Source organism: Natrix helvetica (assembly GCF_964273705.1).
Source record: "Natrix helvetica genome assembly, chromosome: 2".
Classification (NCBI taxonomy): Eukaryota; Metazoa; Chordata; class Lepidosauria; order Squamata; family Natricidae; genus Natrix; species Natrix helvetica.
The window spans coordinates 199,626,531-199,647,820 of record NC_138552.1 but is presented as its reverse complement, the minus strand read 5'-3'; the positions used below and the strand labels follow the sequence as shown (position 1 = coordinate 199,647,820).

Below are 21,290 nucleotides of genomic sequence, written 5' to 3'. Positions count from 1 at the left end.
CCTGCTTGGATGTTAAGATCCTTTAAGGCTCTTCTGATGCCTAAGAGAAGAAATAACTTCCCATGTGCTCTTTCAGGTACGCTGCAGGGAAATATGTGCCTGAAGTCTTTCTTCTACTTCTCCTCCTCTGACATTATTATATTTATATTCGTCTGGGCCCTTTCAAGTTTTTAGGCTTTGGCCCCTAAGACACTGGGCATTGTGTGCTTTAGCAGACTACCGCTGCTGCTTTTAGAACTGCTAACTATTCTGCATCTCTTGAACTGAAAAACAGTGTATTAAAACCAAGCTAACACTTAAGAATATTCCAAAACAAGAAAAAAGCAACAAAATCTTTACATTAATGCACAAAAGGAAGGCCAACCGTCCCTAGAGAAATGTAGGGAGAAAGGGGAAAGGCCTGCCACAATAGAAACACATTTCTTAACTACAGTCTGTGCTTGCAATGTTTACAAAGGTTGAAAACTCAACACAACACTGTGTTGGAAAATGATAAACTTGTTCTGTAGTCTTGCAAACTATCTCTTGCTGCCTCCAGTCATCAGAAAGGACAAAAATGTCAACATACTATGGAACTTGCTGATAGAGATAAGTATTGCTTTCTTCTACCCATGTGTTAAAATTTACTGGTGGGAAATCAGAACTGGTACATTTAGAGCAGCAATTCCCGCAAACCTAATGATAAAACCTGCAAAGACACACAACCTTCTATCTCTGTGACAGAAAAGATACACTATGGAATGGAATACTATATAATATATACATTTGTTTAATGTATTCGTTGACCATCCAAACCCATATAGTTTTTTGTGACTGGGATCTCCAATGCCACTTAAACTGAACTTCCATCAAAATAAATTTTTCAATGAAGCAACACTTACTTATTCCATAGCTTGGTAATAGTCCTTAATCAGGACATTCCCATATCAAAATGATGTGTTATGATGCAAGCATTAGACAAAGATAAAATTTATTATTATTATTTCAATGATATTACTATCTTGAACATGTTGCAGAACTAAAATACAATATAACCAAGAATCGATTTTTAGATATAACACTATGAAACTCCGTACCAGAGATATAAAACTCTATAAAATTAAAACAAATCAAAATCATCTAAATCCCTACAGAAGAAAACAAGTGATGTGTCAAAGAGTTTAACTCTCTAATGTGAACTTGAGTTAACTATGCATTTTTTTTCTTGATCTATATCTCTCACTTAGTTCTTTGGTCTTCAGTAGTCCTGTCATAAAGCAATCAACCTTCATGTCAAAAACAGTCCAAATATGTAGCTATGTATTTGTAAAACAGCACCCTCCCACTACTATGTGTGTGTGTGTGTGTGTGTGTGTGTGTGTGTGTTGTATTTGTACTGATGAATAAATAAAGGGAGACTAGTATAGATCTATTTCGAGCTAATTAGCTCTCATCAGCTAGCCATACCCTTACTGGGATTTGAACCTGGGCTGTATTATATCTTAGGCAGGAGACTTAGCCACTAAGCCACAGGCTCGCCTCCTTACACACACACACACACACAACACAGTATAATGCTCTGCAAACCACATTCAAGGGCAGGTGTGACATACATTTTACCTCACAGATATACCACAGTGCTGTTCCTCTTCATGATTTCACTAGACAGCCTCCACTCTCTTGAGAAGCTGGTTAGACTTCCAGTAATGTTCAACACTCTGTAACTCCACTGAGTCAGATCTGCTCAGGGGAAATAGCAGCTGCTGCCCGAATGACTGATCTTTTTTTTGTAAAGATTACTGCAAACCCCAAAATGGTTCTGATCATGGAAAATGATGAGCTGCTGGTAAGATCTGCAGGGAATAGCGGATGTTCCTTGATATGATATGGGATAAGGCATGAGATAAAGTGTTCCATGTCTCTTCTAATGATTGGCTAAAATGTTTCCTTCTTTTAACAAAGACTATCACTCAGATATATTGACTAAAATACATATGTTCTGGATATGTATGCCCGCCCCTCAAATTAAGAGAACGGATCTAACAGATCCGATTTAACGGAGAAGTTAATAAATACAGTCAGAAAGTGATTGTGTGAGTTTAATTTTGAAGAGAAGTAATAAAACCTATGCCAGAAAGTATTATCTGATTTTGTCTAGTCTGCTGTAGAAAACTGGATTAACACAAACACTCACAAACACATTTTGCATATGGAACTAGAAACTCTTAGGTTAGGGATTGCAGCATATGATGTTCTAAAGAATGCAACAACAAGGGATGAATTTTGGGTAAAACTGCAACATTCTGAATCAATGATAATTGCTTGATGATTAGGTGCACTGTATTTCTGTTTGTTTTGAAGATTTGGTTTTAGCTCTATTTGAATGGCAAAAGAGTGACTATAAATCTGAAAATGTGATTGTTGAAATGACTTCAAAGAATTCAAGGGTGATAAAAAAATTCTGAATCATATATTTTGGGTAGCGTGAAGAGTGAAACTTGGGGGGGGGGAATGGAAAGGAAAAAAAGTAGAGGAAATGAGAAAATCGCAAGAAAAAAGTATGAGTCTTGTTTGAAAAAAATATTAAAGGCATATTAGTTTTCCAGCAGAAAAATATGAACAATATTTTAAAAATGCATTATGAGTGATGGATAAAGGTATTGTGTGGTATGCATGTAGAGAAAGATAATTGAAAATAAACTTTCAAACTGAACAAAAAAGGCTTCTTCCTTGGAGGATTATGGCTGAAAGGAGACAGAAAAAACAGAGATTTTGATGAAAATAAAAAATGGAGAGAAGACAGTTAAATAAAAATCACCAGCAGAAGTGAATGAAATTAAAAGCAAAACTGATAAAATTTGGTTTCTGATAAAAATCATGAGGGAAGGCTGGAAGGCGTGTTTCAGAGATTTGTATAGGAATATGTTGGTGTCCAAGAAAAAAAACGGATCCAAAGAAACTATTAATAAACACTTCAAGAATACTGAAAAAATAGTAAGGATGCTAATGTAGATTATATAAGTGGAGAAATCTTAAAATGGGTTTGTGATTTACTTATGGAGCGGCTGCACAACTTGCTCAATGTGGCTGTGAAGATTCATGGCTGACTTACTGGAAGACTAATTGTCCCCTCTTTTACACTCTATAATCTGCAAAAGCTGTGCTATAATGCAACCAATTACATGTTCAGACTTCAAGATTCTATGGATTGATGACAACTCAACTCCTGAGCAATCTTTATTCTAGTATTCAAAACATTGAATGAGAATGGATCAAAGGGTACAGGGATGTATGTTAGCTTTCGGCTTTGAACATTTTATAAAATGATTTACGGAAACTTTAAGGTATATACTGTACTGTACCAGGTACAAATCTTTCATATGGTTCATTGTTTGGTAGTGAGAAGGCAAATGTTATTCCAAAATGATAAAATGTCCTTCTTTGACTGCTGCCCTTGTTTCACATGATATATAATGTAAACAGTGGTCTGACCTTTTTATCTAAAACCTGCAGAAATGAGTAAGGATTGATATTCATTACAAACACTCTGTGACTTGATAATTACCAGGCATAGTCACACCCTAAGGCTCATCATAACTTTGGGATTCTATTTGTAAGCAAACAGAGATGGTTGATTTCTGAAAACAAGCCTGAATAATTTCCCTTTCAAAGTGTTTGACAAGGTTCAAAGTAATGATGGTCTTACTTTCTTGCTCTTCTTTAGACTGAGTGTGCTATCCCACTTGTAATATTACCAATGTTTTTGTGCGAACTAATACTGAAGCAGATGCATTGTATTTGTTACCATATGCAGCTCTATATAAAAATATTCCTGTCACTCTCATAGGAGCTAGGAATACTTTCAATTGTTATGATATGCCAGGTTTAAAAGTTGGTTTTGCACAAATGAGCCCTTGGAATTCTCAGCTATTAATTTCATACTTATTTATTCACATACAGCCACATTCATTTCAAAAATAGGATGTATGTTAAATAGCCCTTCTTGACTTCTGGTAATATTTCACTGGTCTATTTATTTTTTTATTACATGGGTTGAGTTTGCTAACTGCTCATTTTATAATAAAAAGTTATAATATTAAATGATATTAAAGAGAAACAGAATAAAAGTAATCCAGGAGAAAGAAAGCCATTTCTTTCTAAGGCACAAGTACAGTAATTGCATGGATGCTTATTAGGATAAAAGAAAAGTTTTAAATCCTACAGGAAGAAGGGAAGGAAAAGTCACAATCTGATTTTGCTAGACACTAATGAAAACTTCCTAACCCTCTGAAATTATGACTAGAGCCTACTTGCTTACAGAGGAATAGAAAAAGACCACCACAGCCAAGGAGACACTATTGAAACCAACGAGTTTTTGCTGCCTATACTGAACAGAATATGCTGCTGTTTTTGTTCCCTCTCCTTGTCTTCTTGAGATGATTACTCAAAAGCAAAACATGCTGCCTAAGCAGTGTCCCATTTTCTAGACAGGTTTGAAGACAGGTTTTTGTGATCTAGTCCTATAGCAGCCATCCTTGGTCCGGATGCCCTCCTGTACTATGCATCTCAAGTCCCGGAATAAATGATAATATCCATGCTAACTAGAGAATCCCAGGAGTTGTAATCCATCCATCTTGAAGCATTCTCACAATGGGAAAGGTTTTCTTGCAGGAATATTTTGTTAGTCAACATTAGCATCCAGGTACTCACTGCTTCCTCCTTAATGATGCTCACTAATAGATGTTTAGGGTTCCACTCACTTAAAACTGTCCCTCATTAATAACAGCCGTACCATAAACCATTAAATTATCACTAACTGCCATGTGACAATGCCCTACACAGATCAAGGCAACAGTGGTTCTCGTGTTTCTATTTCCTTCTTTCCAATACAGTTTAGTTGGAGCTACTTTTAACTTGGTCATGCCCCATCAATGGCAGTCTGTATGTTTTGCATTAGACCATGGAATCAATGAAATTGTGGGCAATCCTCTTACCCTCTCTTACAAAACGCTTTTCTTTTTTCAAAGCAGATTTGCTGTTAAGATAAAGGTTCGCTCACACATGTGTGCTAGCTGTTCCCGGGTCTAGGGGATGGTGCTCATCTCCGTTTCAAAGTCGAAGAGCCAGCGCTCTCCAAAGACATCTCCGTGGTCATGTAGCCGGCATGACTAAACTCCGAAGGCGCATGGAGAGCTGTTACCTTGCCACCATTTTTCTACTTGCATTTTTTACGTGCTTTTGAACTGGCAGAAGTTGGCAGAAGCTGGGACAAGTAACGGGAGCTCCCTCCATTACGCGGCATTAGGGATTCAAACTGCTGAACTACCAACCTTCTGATCGACAAGCTCAGCATCTTAGCCACTGAGCCACCGTGTTAGCTGGGATATCCAGTTAAAGTGAACCTCCAGGGAAAACGTAGCAGTAAAGGGAAGACTGTGCAAAGGTGCTTTCTTAAACCTACTTAACGCAATGGCAGATTCACATATTACATTTTCCTGCAAATAAGTACTCAAGAAACAAGGCTGGGTCAAACCAGTCTTCTCTCATCTGCCACTGCCTATGCTAGTGAACTCCAAATGTTTTCAGTAAAATATTTTTTTAAATATACCTCAAATTTATTATATATATGTATGCAGGAAGAAAATATTAGAATGTCTATTCATTCACTTATGTATACTGAAAATGTAGCCTGATATATAGAAATGACTTTGCACATTCAATGTAAATGTCTTTCTTAATATTCAAGAGAAATAAAATGAATGAATGAATTATCTAGCTGTCCAAGCCTAGTGAAGTCAACACTTTTCAATCAATTAGTCTAAGTTTAAGATATTTTCTCCTCTGATAGTGCCAGTTCTTCTTTATCTCTCTATGCAGTCATTTAAAAATTATTATGACCTCCAAAGCCCCTAAAGTGGGTTTTGCTGAATTATGGTGCTTCTGCAGAAAAATATTATCTTCAAGCAACACTTATATGAAAAGTTTATTTCAAACAGAATCCCACCTATCTATCCCACTTCTACATCTGAATTATTAAGTTTCCATAAGCAACGGGGACAACTGCTAAAGCACTTTCACTGCACCAGATTAGAACATGTTGAAGAGCCTCATAACATTTCTTTTGCTACTTCGCTTCTTGAAAGAAATACCACATCAAAATGGTTGTGTGTTGACACAGAACAGAATAGAATAGAATAACAGAGTTGGAAGGGATCTTGTAGGTCTTCTAGTCCAATCTCCTGCTTCAGAAAGGAGAAACTCTACACTACTTCAGAGAAATGGCTATCCAACCTCTTCTTAAAAACTTCCAGTTTTAGGGCATTTACAACTCCTGAAGGCAAGTGGTTCCACTGATTAATTGTTCTGTCAGGAAATTTCTCCTTAGTTCTAAGTTGCTTCTCTCCTTGATTAGTTGCCACCCATTGCTTCTTGTCCTGCCCTCAGGTGCTCTGGAGAATAGGTTGACTCCCTCTTCTTTTTGGCAGCCCCTGAGATATTGGAACACTGCTATCATGTCTCCCCTAGTCCTTCTTTTCATTAAACTAGACATATCCAGTTCTAGCAACCATTCTTTACATGTTTTAGCCTCCAGTCCCCTAATCATCTTTGTTGCTCTTCTTTGCACTCTTTCTAGAGTCTCCACATCTTTTTTACATCATGGCAACCACAACTGGATGCGGTATTCCAAGTGTGGCCTTACCAAGGCATTATAAAGTGGTATTCATCAGAGATCCTTCTTAGGAAAAATGATCAGAGGAGGACTAAATATAGTGAAAGATGGCAACCCAATCCAGAAATGGATTGTGCCCAAATGCCTGGAACAGTTGTGGAAGGCAGGAAATTTAGCTTCTGTGTACATTTCCATACAGCTCTCAAAAGGCATCACCATCTTTTTAGATTAACAAAGGGAAGAAACATAATGTACAAACATATTTTCCCTTTTTGTGATCCAGCCCACCAAGTCATTGGATGGACTACTTAACATCTTCTATCTCCTGATTAGAAAGGGGAAATGGATCAGGAAGTACACCATCTGGGTTCCCACATTCAATGATTTAAACAACTGTACACAAACACAGATTTACAGTCTAAAAATCTCTGGCTACCCAAGAACTGGAATGGGAAAAGGCCTGTTTATTTCCCATTTGTGAGTTCACACTAAAGAAAGAACAATCTAATGCCAACTTTAAATTAAGGTAACAAGCCGTTTTCTATTTCATTTACTTAGGGAATAATTGTTTCTAATGTACCTATTTACATAAATAGCAGTAATAAAATAGTCTACATATTCTGTTGGCTCAAGCTCTGTAGAAGTGATTAAGAATAATTTCTCATGAACTTGGCCAACATAGCAGTAATTGTTGTCTAATTTATATTTGCAAATAGCAAAGCCGGAGGCAAATTTCAAAGTGTTATGCCTACGAGACACTTTCAAGCATTATCCCTTCCTCGATAGGTGAAATTCAGTATATTTTCATCATTTTATGGCCATTTTATGTTGGAACAAGAATGAAGCATGTGAATCTAATCTTGTCTACAGCAGTTATTCCAGATTCTACTGAACAGTGAGAGTTGTTTCTTATCATTATGTTCTGCTTCCAGGCTTCCTGTAGGTATCTAGCAGACTGCAGTGAGAAATTCGATAGTAAACTAGACACAGATCTTTCTTTTGATCTCCCAGGTTTTTTCTTATCATTATAAAAAATGCAATGTATATCCAACTATTCAGGAATAACCTTGCTGAATTGAAAATGATTCATTGTGAGTGGACATCCACAGGATTGTACTGCAAAGATTTTTACATCAGTTTTCTACTGGAAGCGTAATTTAAAAATTCAGAGCACTGATCCAGTTGGCTCGGTATTTTCCATGCAGACTACCAATGTGGTTCTGTAGAGAGAACATTTCAAGTCTACCTGAAGATGTCTGGTACTGTATTAAGTTCTCATTCCCGTTCATAACAAGTCTGAGTTCTATCACTCAAAAAGACAATCCTGCAGTGTTTGCTACTCTTCCATTCAACTCAAAACTCAGACTTCAAATTGAGTTCAAATGTGTTTGAAAGCAACCTGATCTGAGGAAGTTCTTATTTCACTGTTACAAAAACAAGGACACCAGAAATGGGAAGTCAAAAAATACCAATGTTTCTTGGCTTCCTTTTCCTTTACACTTCAACAGGGCACCCCAACTCACTCCCCCCCACCCCAAGACTGGAGAAGAAAAGAATGCCACTTTCCCACTATTGTCAAGAAAAGTCAACAGGTTCAGTTATGTTTTCCCAAGAGCTTCTTGTTCCTGAACTATTCTACTGGATACTGGATTCAATAGCTAATTAGGTTTGTGTTCAATTCTTATACAAACGCATCTACAATATTTTCCATTTATACAATAAAATGAGATCTTCAAGTTTTACAAAGAAAGTATTCTCTGAATTGAAATAATTATTTCTCTATTTGGAAGTAAGTTCAAGGATTATCTATGGAATTCTACAAAATGAATTTTTTTACCTGAAGTGGGCTACTTGATGATCTAGTTCTATGAAATGTGAATAATTTATGATTGTTGTCGTCTTCTTCTGGTGTAGGCATCTTTAAATGTGAACTGGTTAGCAGATTCTGGAAAAAAAGACCCACAATAAAATCTTAACAGTGTAAGAATGATATATAATACTGAATGGATTATTTATGATAGAACGATATTTATGATATAATGATATGGGACTGTTTGGTTTTCTCTCTCCACCCTCCTTTCCATCCTATTCACATTGGACTTAAAAGAATATTTGGAATTTTGGAGTACTGAAATATTGGAATAATAATAATAATAATAATAATAATAAATATTTATTTCTTAGCCGCACCCTCTCCCGAAGGACTCGGGGCGGCGTACAATGAAACATATGAAATAAATATGTGGACAAAACAGACATATAACAGAGACATATACCGAGACATACACAAGGAGGAGGTCGGCTGATAAATACAACAATTAAAATACAGTATTTAAAAACCCCTAGATAATTAAATACTCTGAAAACATAAAGCAGATAGCAGATGAAATTAGAAGGACTTTAAAAGACATTTTTTGTAAGGGGCAGTACTACATACAGGTAGTTCTTGAGTTGTGATGGCACGCAGGACCAAAATTCTCAGCATTAAGCAATGCAATCATAAAACGTGATGTCAAATGATTGCATTGCTTAGGGCTGACAATCCTGGTAGTTGTAAACTCACAACTGCACAGGTCATCAAGGAACGAACTCACATGACCATAAAGGGAAGAGATGGGAGTTCCATGTAAGCCAGCTGGCTGGAAAAAGCTTACCAGGTATTATAAAGCATGGGTGGGTGCTATAGATCAGAGGTGTCAAACTGGCGGCGCATGGGCTGGATGCAGGCCATGCCACCCCAGCTCCACGAATGGTAAAAACGATGCAAAACATCATGTGGCAGCAACGTGATGTGGCAAGTTTGACACCCGTGCTATAGATTATGAAGAGATGGGTGATAAAACAACAACCTGAAATCTCCCACTGGCTTCTCCATTGACCAAGCTAGCAGGGAAGGTCGCAAATGGTGATCAGTGTGAACTGGTTTCCAAGTGCTCGTGGGGTCATGTGACTATGGGGATACCGTGATGGCTGCAACTTTGCAGACTGGGTCCTAAGTCCCCCTTGTTCGGTGCTGCTGTAACTCTGAACAGTCACTGAACAAATAGTCATAATCCAAGGATTATCTGCTCAGTCCTCTAAATTGTCACAATATTTATGTGAAAGAACTTTTTAAAGAACTTCAAGCAAATATCTGAATTGACATTATGCTGATGTTATTCAATCAAACCAAGTCACATTAACAATGTGGCTACTAAATAATGCAGGACCAAAAGCTGGCAGTTAAGCAGAGAAGTAAATCATTCTGAAGCAGCTACTGAAAAGGGTAACAACTACGAGCAAACTATTATGGTTCCCCGAAAATAAGACAGGGTCTTATTTTCTTTTGACCCCCGAAATAAGGAATTGGCCTTATTTTCAGGGAGGTCTTATAATTGTTGAGGTGTAGGAAATGGCGAGCGTGGTCACCTCATGGCTGCTGCTGTGTTGCAATATTTTCAGGGAAGGCTTATTTTCGGGGGAGGGCTTATTTTAGCACATACGCTTAAAAACCCGATTGGGCTTATTATATGGGGAGGTCTTATTTTGGGGGAAACAGGGTAGTAGGGAAAAGGGGAAAAACATTTTTTAGGAGGTGTTCCCAGATATGGGGGTATTCTTTTCTTCTTTTGGCCTCAGACCAATCATGGTTGCACAAACAAAAACCACAACAAAAACACCCTAGCCCAAGATGTTGAGATGTAGGGCATTAATACATACAGGCACGTCTTCTGCTGATGATGCATATGGGAAAAGCTGTGCGTTTAGCCCTTCGCCTCCCCAGCTATTTGAGCAAAGGAAGTTTTCTGCTTTCCCTGCTGGAGAATCCACCTGCAGGCAGGAACAAAAGCCATATTAAGATAGAGTTGACTGACACATTCTGTCTTGCTTAACAGAAAGTGCGTTCTGACATAAGCTTTGGCACCAAACCTAATTCAGTCAGCATACAATGTCCTGAGCTGCGCCACGCAACAGAGATAAGCAAAGTGTTTCGAGTTTGAAACAGCTGTTTTTGGTGTTCTGAGTGTGAAAGAAAACAAACTGTTTTGTTCCAACATGAAAGCATTTAGAGTGTTTGGACTGGGCTGTTTGATGAATTATTAGGCTGCTTTCTTCAAATCTTTTCCACCTTTTAACCAACAGAGCAGCAGGAGCCCATTATGTCCTTGCTGCTACTGCTTTAGCCTATGTGGGGTAATACAGGAGTGAAGTGTTGGAAAGAAACAACGAAACACAGGTAGAAGACTATTGGAGCTGCCTGGTAAATCATTGCTTTTCAAAAAGGTGATGTTTGAGTTTTCATCTGAATGCACTGGTGGGTCCCCACACTGGTGTAGATAATGCAAAAGTGCAGGTTTGTGTGCATGGCTTTGCTTCCCAGAAGAGGTACTATTAATGCTACAGAAGCTATTTAAATGTAAATACTACTGGTGCAATACTGGCTTGCTCAAATTTGCCATGCATATGCACGCTTTTAGAACTTGTTTTACTGTTACTGTGGTTATTATTCATGCAACTCAAAAGCACTAGCAGCCTTTCTTTCCCACCTGACAGTCACTAGACACCCCTCTATGCAAACAAAAACATCAGGAAAAGACTAACTGCAAAAGAAAGAAAGAAAAAAGATTTACAATAAAAGGTCAAAAAAATAAAATAATAAGGTCAAAACCTCAGGAAAATCTCTAAAGGAAACATACTAATTAAAAACAATATTAAATAATCTAGCTGGTCTTTTTGTCCACAATATGTTGGCTGAGTGACCCATAAAGTTTGTTTTAAGAAATTGAAAAGATGTCTTTCTGCTGAATGGGGCAAAAATGGGTGGGTAATAACAGATGCTAATCAAAATAGATTTCTCAGTTGATAAATTGCATTCCTATTATCTAAGCATTTTACGTTAATATTTTCAATATTTAAAAACCTTGTCCTTGGCTAATTTTTCAGCAGTTAGGATATAAACATCAGTCAATATAACCACCAACCCACTTACTCTTCTTGCCCTAAAGTGAAAAGTAAGGAACTAATAGCTGGTAATCATTTACTAGAACCAGAATAATTAAAATATTTTTGAGTTTTGTTAACACAGAACATTCAAGTGATCAATTATTCCAAAGGAACAAGCCAATTCAAATCCTTATGAGAGAGCATTTTGAATGGAGAAGATCTGTTCCAATCTTGAAATAAATGATTTCCTGTGTCATACACACCTCTAACAATGAACTCCAGCACTCAGGACCTGTTCACTTCAAACAGATTTAAACTTGCTCTTATTTGATTGATATAACATGAATTTAGCCAGATTTCAAAGGCATTTCTTTTCTACTAAAGATTGCATACTATGTTGAAAGATGTCTTTTCACTGACTAGATTATAAGCCTGGACATGTTTTGTTAAATGCAAATTATTACTCTACTACTGATATCCCAAATAATCTAATCTTAATAGATAGAGTAAAATAAGCCGTAGTGAAATATTCTTCACTATCTGCATGGTGAATTTCAAGAAATTGGAAGTCAGAAATAGCAGGACTGTACTATATTTACAGAACTATTAAATCTTATTGGCAATGTCATGTGTAGCTTTAAATAACCAAAGTTTAGAACCATTTCTGAATATTCTGATTAGTTTCCCAAAAATGTAAATTGGAATAGCAAGTTCTTTTCTGAAAGTAGCCTGCCAAAGTTGATTTCCTGAAGCAGTGCCTAAAGTGATTTAGAAGCATTTGTTGGCAAACTGAACAGAGCTTAGTTTAACCTTAAGTAAATAAGGTTTAACTTGCCTCTTGTTTGATTTTCTTCAGCAAAGGGGAATCATTTTCACATAGGCTGGATACAATACCAGATTCATCAGACTCCTGTTTGATGACATCTTGCAGGTCATCTACCAGGTGAGTTGGTGTTTGAGGCTGAAAGGGAGAGAGGGAAATGCACATAAACAGCAAAAAAAATGCCTTATAATAGAGCTAAAAAGCCAGAGGTTTATGTAGTTTGATGTTGGGCTCCTGGATTGCTTCCCAAAATTGCCACAAAAATTTAATGTGACCTCAGGAAAAGAAATGGTATTATCTATATTTCAATCACTATAGGCGCAAATTAAATTAAATCCAATTTGATCCTACTAACTTTCGGCATGCAATTCTTGGCTTGTTACAGCCAAGTGCAGTCATGTTCCTCCATTCCCAAAGATTATGTCCTACTGGAGCTTCCCAAAAAACCTCATTAAATCACCCACTAGCTTCCTATTTCTTTTTTATCACTTCTGAAATTCTGACAGGCCTTCACTTTGGCCAGGCTGGATGCAAACATGCCTTCTCCTGTCTGTTCGGGTACTACAAAAATATTTCCTTTCACCAGTGTTTTATGCTTTTCATTGCTCTCTCTACAAAGAAGCCCCAATGACTTAAATAAATAAATCCTATCCTGAAGAAACTTCAGGGTAAGACAGCATGACTTCTGTTTATCAGTTCTTCTGCAGGCCATTGGTTGCATATTGTATATCTTTCTGAGTTCACCACAATGAACACTATCTGCCTTTCCCTAGGCCTGAACTTTTGTATTCATGCCATTTCTTTTTATCTTTATATATTTTCACTTCTGCCTGTTGTATTTTTCTAACTTCTGGCCATATGGCTGTTAACAAAGGTTTGATTGGTCATTAAATTAGTGTCCCTTTTTTCCTTACCAGCATTTTTAGGGGTCCGTATTTTAATTCTTGAGCTGCAATTGCATTTTTAAATGGAGTTGGTGTTCTAGGAGAACTCTCCAATATTGATCTTTTGATAGCCGGAGTTCTGAAACTTACCAAAGTGAAAGAAATAAAGAGTTGGGGGAGGGGGAAGAGGGAGAGAAACAAGTTTCAAGACATTAGTTGAAACATTTTGCTTAGCATACAACTAGAGTATTGCAAGAATTAGAATGTGTTACCGCTGCAAATTCCCAGTTTCACTCTCCCATTTAAATTATGGAAATATTCACACTGGCTTGTCTTACAGGCAATCTAAGTGTATTTATTTATTTGTTAAATTTATTCGCGTACAATTAGGCAAACACTTAGAACAGTGGTTCTCAACCTTCCCAATGCCGCGACCCTTTAATACAGTTCCTCATGTTGTGGTGACCCCCAACCATAAAATTGGTGTCTCAGTTCCTAGGACCATCGAAAATATGTGTTTTCCGATGGTCTTAGGCGACCCCTGTGAAAGGGTTGTTCGACCCCCAAAGGGGTCCCGACCCACAGGTTGAGAACCACTGACTTAGAAGATGATACAGAATATTTTAATTTGTTTAGCACCGTACATGAAGACCTCCTTAAGCAACAGTTTGAAGTTATGGTGGTGCTGTAGAAGGGGACAGGCCACCTTTCTTCATAGTTGTGGCAGTCCCAGCATCCCCGTGGTCACATAATCGCAATCTGGCCACTCATCAACTAGCTCACAATTGCAACACTCACAGCCTATTTGTCATGAGATCACCATTTATTTGCAACCGTTACTGCTGGTTTCTGACAAGCAAAGCCAATGGGAAAGCTGGCCAGTAGTAGCAAATGGGGATCACAAGACTAATGGGGCCCAGGGACTATGAGGGAATTGCCCTTGTAAATCAGCACGTAAGTCACGTGATGCTGCACTTCACAACTGTGTTGCTTAGCAACAGAGTTGCTGTCTCAATCACCACTGTTAAACAAGGCCTACCTGGTTTTTTTTTTAATTTCAACATTGATCGTTTAAATAAAGTAAATTACCTGTTATAAATAAGGTACTTATTGTGAATTCAGAGCGAGCCTATACTGTTGTAGTCCTCGACCTACAACAGTCATTTAGTGACCATTTGAAGTTACAACAGCACTGAAAAAAGTGACTTATTACAGTTTTTCACACTTATGACCATTGCAGCATCCCCATGGTCAAGTGATTTACATTCGGATGCCTGACAACTGACTCACATTTATGACAATTGCAGTGCTCCGGGAGCAGGTGATCCACTTTGGCAACCTTCTGAGAAGCGAAGTTAATAAGGAATCCAGATTCACTTAACAACCGTGTTACTAATTTAAAAACTTCATTCATTTAAGGATTCATTTAAGAAATGTGGCAAGGAAAGCCATGAAATTAGCAATTAAGTACAATTAAGTCAGAGAAGATCAACTACACGTCCAGTCCAAAAGTGGCTGAGTCTAAAGCTGGGGAGGAGCTGCACGGAGGGTGGTTTTATAAACTGTAGACTCAGCCCTATTAGTTACTGGATGGAGTTAACCTATCTGATTGCTGTCTCCACCAATCATGGAGAACTCACTTAACAAATTTCTCACTTAGCAACATAAATTTTGGGCTCCATTGTGGTCCTATGTTGAGGACTACTCTATTATATATTTTACAAACAGTTTATAGAAAGGATTAGGTTGTAAAGGGATAATATGAAGACGTAACTCTCAAACCCATGATTAAGCTTTATGTATTTTGCCATCTTAATCATATTGAAAGGGGCAACATCACTTGAGTGCTTTAAGCACCAAGCTATCTTTCACTGATGCAAAGGGGAAAATAATTTGCATGGCAATTCCACACATGTACAAAACATTCTGAGAGTTGAAACTGCTGTCAAAAGTATAATTTAAAAAGACTTACGAATTACTTTCTTTCTGGCTCTTAAACGCTTGGTCTTTTTGAAGAGGTGTTGTAACAGCGACTTTGTGAGTACACAGTGGAGTGGAACTTAAAATAGGATTGTCCAGATCCAGACTTTCTTGGATAGAAGAAGTGCTGAAGAACTGCAAATGTATATTTTTATGGAATTAATGGCTTTTAGCTTTTGAAACAGTAATCAAGTAAAACCAAGAGAAGTGAAGAAAAGGAACTCACAGTGTAACTTTGTGCATCAGTACTAATTTCATGTGAGTGTGGATGCTGTTATGCATTTTGATTACTGCATTTCCAAAATTTTCTATTGCTTAAGCTTATTCAAATCTATTTTTTTAGATTTGTTCCAAGTTGACAGTTAAAGAATAACTACCTGTTTCAGTGGAATTTTAGCTATCAGAGAAGAATAAATTTGCTTTCTGAAGATTGTTGAATCCTCCAGCTAAAGTAGAACAAATGTAGGAATTTTTAAAAAATTGAAACAAGTAAGAAAAAATAGATTCCTATTTTTCTTGTTAAAACATTACTTTGCTTTAACAGCATGGGTAGTAAAGGATGCACAGGGTTTTTAAAATGTAAATAATTGATTTTGTTTGCAAAAGACTGTTACAATTTAAAAAAAACAGAACTGCGGTACTAGTAAAGATGAATTCATTAACTCATCATTTTAGATTGTGCCAAGATAAAGTCCCGCAGTTTATTTAAGCAAACACATTTATGTTTAAATCTTCTATGCGACCAAGACAATTTAAGTATATCCGTTCAACTGATTTGTAAGTCACATTGCACAGTTCCTCCAATACCCTCCAAATTTATTTTTATTATTAGGTTAGTGTGATTTTCTTTTTTAAAAATGAACTTGTTAGTACATAATTTGGAAGTTATTGTTTAGCCCAAATTCTGGGATTATAGGAAACATCCTGCAAAATGGATGAAATAAAAAAATGATTATGGGAAACAGGAATGCTAATTTTGGACAGATGAAGGAATTTGCAAGCTAGAGTAAAGCAAACAGACAACAAATCCTTCCCAAATCATCAAGAATTAAGTATACAAGTAAGTTAGATTGCTTGCTCTCTAAACTCAACGGTGGGTAGATTCAAAATCAGAATGCAATTAACAAGCACAACAGAGATTAGTCATTTGCCCCAAAGATTAGTTTCTCCCTGTTGTTAACACTTTACTGACTTAGAGAATTAGTAACATTTAAACAGAATTGCTCTACCTGGGAAGGAGAGAAAGGCAGGCTTTTGACAGGGGAATGCTTAGGAGTTGAGCTGCTGACTTCAGCAAGAATGAAGGACTTATTATGACCATTGGCTAAATGGTTCATGGAATGGCTTCTCTTTGCACGCAGAATGACCAATGGAGCTGGGCCACATTTGGAGCCAGTCAAGGACTTTGGTAAAGCAAAGGAATCCTGACTCAACATGGCTTTGCTTAAGTCTGCAAGAGGGTGTCCTTCGGGCCTACACACACTGCTGTCTGTTTTCTGAAGCTGTGGGGTTTTGTCTGAGGGAACCTGGGTAGGTGAAGCATTTGATGTTTCTGAGAATTCAAAACTGCTGAGATCACCCCATGACGACAGATCCTGGAAACAATGGGGGAAGCCACGCGTCTATGAGAGAGTGCATATTCCTCCCACCTATTTTAAGAAGCTCAACTGAATTACTAACACAACAACAGAATTAACCAAAGGAGAAAGATCGGTTCCTTTTAATTGAGTTTGACCCAATTGGGATACTTTCCCGAAATGTAAAAATTAAGATACAAATCATCCTAATGATATATTCCAAAAAAGAACAAGCTTTATCTCAAACTGGCTGTTCATTCAATTATAACAAGCCTTGTTACGCAAATATATTTTACTGACTAAACTTATACAATAGCAACATCTTTAAATGGAAAATTGTGTATCAATCATTATTGACGTTATACATTTCATGTATTTTTAGTTTATTAAAACTCTTGTCTCAAATTACAGTGCTTAAAAGTAACACATATTCTTACTCTTTAGTAAGAATCTTTAAAAATACAATGATGTTATTGAAATTATGATAAAACCATCAGAACTATAAAAAAGCTGGATCCAAAATCTATTATATTACTGAAATAGAATATGTAATATGGTATTATTTTTACAGATTAAGTAATGTTTTTGTATTAGGCAAATCATATTATTTATAATATTTGTTTGTTTATTTTATTAATTTTTTATGCGAGCCATTTTACAAGGTGACTCTGGGTGGTTATTCAGTGAATAACTGTTTCATATGAACATTCATATTGAGCACAATTTCCAGAAAACATGCATTCTACATTTATATGAATGTATTTAATACTACATTCCTCAAACTAGTTAAACCCCAAACTAGGCTAACCTGTTCTTACTCAGAAATATTTGCATTTACCATATTTTTGGAGTATAAGACGCACCGGAGTATAAGACGCACCAAGATTTGGAAGAGGCAAATTAAAAAAAGGTTTTGTACTCTGCAGATCTCCCCAAAACAGCCCATTTTTCACAAAAATGGGCCCGTTTTTTGTCAAAAAAAGGGCATACATAGCCTTTAGGGGGCTTATAGAATGCTTCTGGGGGCTGAGGGGGGGGGGGAAACGAGCAAAAAAGTCCAGTTTTTTGCTCATTTCTGCCCTCCCCAGCCTCCAGGAGCATTCTGGGAGCCTCCTAAAGGCTATGCACGGCCATTTTTGCAAAGTGGGCAGGGTTTCTGGAGGCAAAAAAATGCTGTATTCAGTGTATAAGACGCACCCAGATTTTCACCCTCTTTTTTGAGGGAAAAAGGTGTGTCTTATACTCCGAAAAATACGGTACTTAATAAGACTTAACAAGATTTAATTTTGAGTAGCCATATAAATTACTGAACTTTAATAAACTTTAATAAACGAAGCGAACATTTTAGTAGCCATATAGCAATGGTGAAAACTGTTACAGGTAGTCCTCCACTTACAACAGTTCATTTAGTGATCATTCAAAGTTACAACGGCGCTGAAAAAAGTGACTTATGACTGTTTTTCAGTTACGGCCTTTGCAGTATCCCCATGATCATACAATCAAAATTCAGATGCTTGGCAACTGGTTCATACTTACGACCATTGCTATGTCCCAAGGTTACGTGATCACCTTTTGTGACCTTCTGACAAGCAAAGTCAATGGGAAAGCCACGTTCACTTAACAACTGTGTTGCTAACTTAACGACTGTAGTGATTCACTTAACAAATGTGGCAAGGAAAGTCGCAAAACGGGACAAAACTTAACACTTAACAAATTTTTTCACTTGGCAACAGAAATGTTGGGCTCAATTGTGGTCGTGAGTAGAGGACTACCTGTATTTAGCCTTTTATGCTGGTGGCCTGAACATTTAGTAATGTATGTACGTATGTAAATACATACACACACACACACACACAGTAAGAAAACACACTGCTGTAGACATAGCAGGCAGATTCCTCTAACAGTCACATTTTAGAAGAATGTAGAAGAATTCTACTTACGGAATCTATTAGCTGAAGTGTCTCTGCAAATTCTAAGAGATTCTTAACATTATCCAGGAAGTTACTTTGGTGAACAATCATGCACCTTGCAGGGGATGCACTTTCTTCAGGCAAGCAGCCATGGTCCATGGGTGGGGATGCAGTGCAATGATGCTCCCCCAAAGAGGAAATGGCTGCACCATTACCACTGGTTCTGGTATTGTCTGCAATTGCGATGCTATGCCATCCTGGATAATCTGAAGTGTGATTCTGAGTCTAAAAAGAGGGGGAAAGCAGGTATGAGAAGGGAAAGTGGAGAAAGAAAGAGAAAGGGAGAAGGAACTTAGTAATGAAATTGCACAAGGCGTCAGATGGCTGTTGAAGGAAAAGATAAAAGTGGTTGCATCATTTAAGCACTTAATGCCTATGAAACAGTTGTCAAGATGTTTCCTTTCATCAGTGCAGCAAGAGCGGGTTTTAGAAGGGTAGATGATTTATAGCTCTCATTTTGGCATTACCTCATTTTGGGCAACAACTCTGCATCCTGGGCAAGTAAGTATAATTTAAAGCCACACAGTCATGGTGTTGTTTCACCAAAGTAGCTGAATATGTTTTTCTGGTGAGAAGCATGGAAATGGCAGATTTTCTCTAATGCAAGCTCACGCTTGTCTGTACCTAAAGGATTTAGAAGTTAAATCTTTTAGGTCTGCTCCATATCACACCTGAGGATACCTGAACTGGTCTGATTTATTTTTATGGGTCAAGATTAGAGCTAGCATTGACTTTTGGGGGACTTTTTCCTATCCCTGTTTAACACTACAGCTTACACCAATGCAATGGAAAGGCTGTAAAATCAATGTGGTTAAGAAAGCAGAAGAGCAAATTAATAGAAGTCTCTTTATAGAATAACCATGCAAGACAAGAAATTGCAAAATGTAAGATAAAAATTAGAAGTGGCCAAACTAACAGGGCATCATGCATACAGCTGCTCTTTCGTATTAACTAGAAATTAAATATTAATAGAATTCAATTATACACAGAAGTTTCTGCTGGCTACCACTTGCTTTTTTTCCTGCAATGCCTGTATTAATTAATTTCATAAATTGGTTTTTTTATTTTTATTTTTTATTTTCGAAACAGGGAGGTAAAACAAATTTATTTATTAAAGTACCGTAATAGCCCTGGTTTGATGCATGCAGTTATAGAATCTAACTTTCCTTAAAGAAAACATGAAAAAGATCATGACATGACTTGGACTGTGATTCCCAAACCACTTGGAACTGTAATCTCCCAAGCCAATTACACTAGATGCAACATGTCCACGATGCAATATGTATGCCAAAAGTGGCCCAGGCAAATGATGCTTGTGGCATTCTTTAAAGCAGCAGGGTGTGGACAGAGAGAGTCTTCAATTCTTTGCTTGCTTCTTTCCTGTAAAGTTGCTTACTTGCTTCTGAGAACAGCGCTACTGGGGCTTGGGCGGAGGGAAGAGCTACATATGTCTTGTACTATTATTATGGTTGGTTGCACAATAAGCCAGATGTTTAGACTGGATTTGGCATTTGCATCCATTTATTGAGTCCTTCCCAAGGACTCAAGGTAGGCAGGTGCTGTTTAATGGTATTAAAGGAATCGTCGCAGGATGTGGGCAGTTCAAGTAAGGCCACCTTTTCCAATTGACCGGTAGTGATTTTCTCAATGCCAATGAAGTTCAAGTGGTGCTCCTGTTATTCTGGAGTTGCACCCAGGGTGCCTACTACTTATTGCACCTTTAATATTCTTGCCTGCTATTGCCCTCACAACAACACTGCTAGGTGAGTGGACTAAGAGAGAGTTGACTGCCCCAAAGGCACCACTCACATGGTTTTCATACTTAAGGAAAGTCTAAAATGTAGACTTCTGGTTTTTAACCATAGTACCTTCATCATTACATCAAGATGGTTTTAATATGTGTTAGATATTTAATATTTAAAGGAAGAATCAACACAATTGTCCATTTGGATTCCTCTCAAGTTTTCATTTTTCTGCCCCTAAATTCAATTCATCCTATTTCTACACTGGGTTGATTTTGTTTGTGTGTGTGTGTGTGTGTGTGTGTGTTTTAAACTGCATAAAAATTATAGATCTTTCTGTGTATACTTGTTCCAATAGATGCATTTTGCATGCAATTCTGCCTAGCATATGTTTTTTTGCAAACAAGCAATAACCCATTTCTCTGGGTAATATCAACTACTAAAAATATTTCTGAGTGTATTATTCACTTTTGCACATCGTATAACTGAAAAATCCAAATGGCTTTTCATTTTCCATTATTTTAGAAGTGTGAAGTGACACATTGGATGAAAAGGGTGGCCATTAAATTAAATATTCTAGGAAAGTTTCAGAATCACAGGACAATATAACATGTAGCTGAAGAAATGCACCATGGAGAAACAAAATGCAAGAGTTAGACACTACATTTCCATTATGCAAAGTAATGTCAATCAATCAATCAATCAATCAATATTTATTTCTAAGCCGCACCCTCTCCCGAAG

At 37.3% G+C, this 21,290-nt stretch overlaps 1 protein-coding gene across 4 annotated transcripts in view; it reads right to left on the bottom strand.

Annotated features, from left to right (window-relative positions):
• Nucleotides 1-21,290, bottom strand: part of MYB (MYB proto-oncogene, transcription factor) — a 41,598-nt gene that overhangs the window by 2,551 nt on the left and 17,757 nt on the right. Inside the window, exons 9-15 of one of the 4 annotated variants that reach the window (XM_081944865.1) lie at nt 18,777-19,031; nt 16,489-16,854; nt 15,252-15,394; nt 13,310-13,424; nt 12,408-12,533; nt 10,349-10,459; nt 8,487-8,594 (exon numbers count right to left, since the gene is read on the bottom strand). In XM_081944865.1, coding sequence (XP_081800991.1) covers nt 8,487-8,594; nt 10,349-10,459; nt 12,408-12,533; nt 13,310-13,424; nt 15,252-15,394; nt 16,489-16,854; nt 18,777-19,031 — 1,224 coding nt within the window. The remainder of the gene's footprint in view (nt 1-8,486; nt 8,595-10,348; nt 10,460-12,407; nt 12,534-13,309; nt 13,425-15,251; nt 15,395-16,488; nt 16,855-18,776; nt 19,032-21,290) is intronic. The other 3 variants (XM_081944866.1, XM_081944867.1, XM_081944868.1) reach the window with 3 other exon arrangements.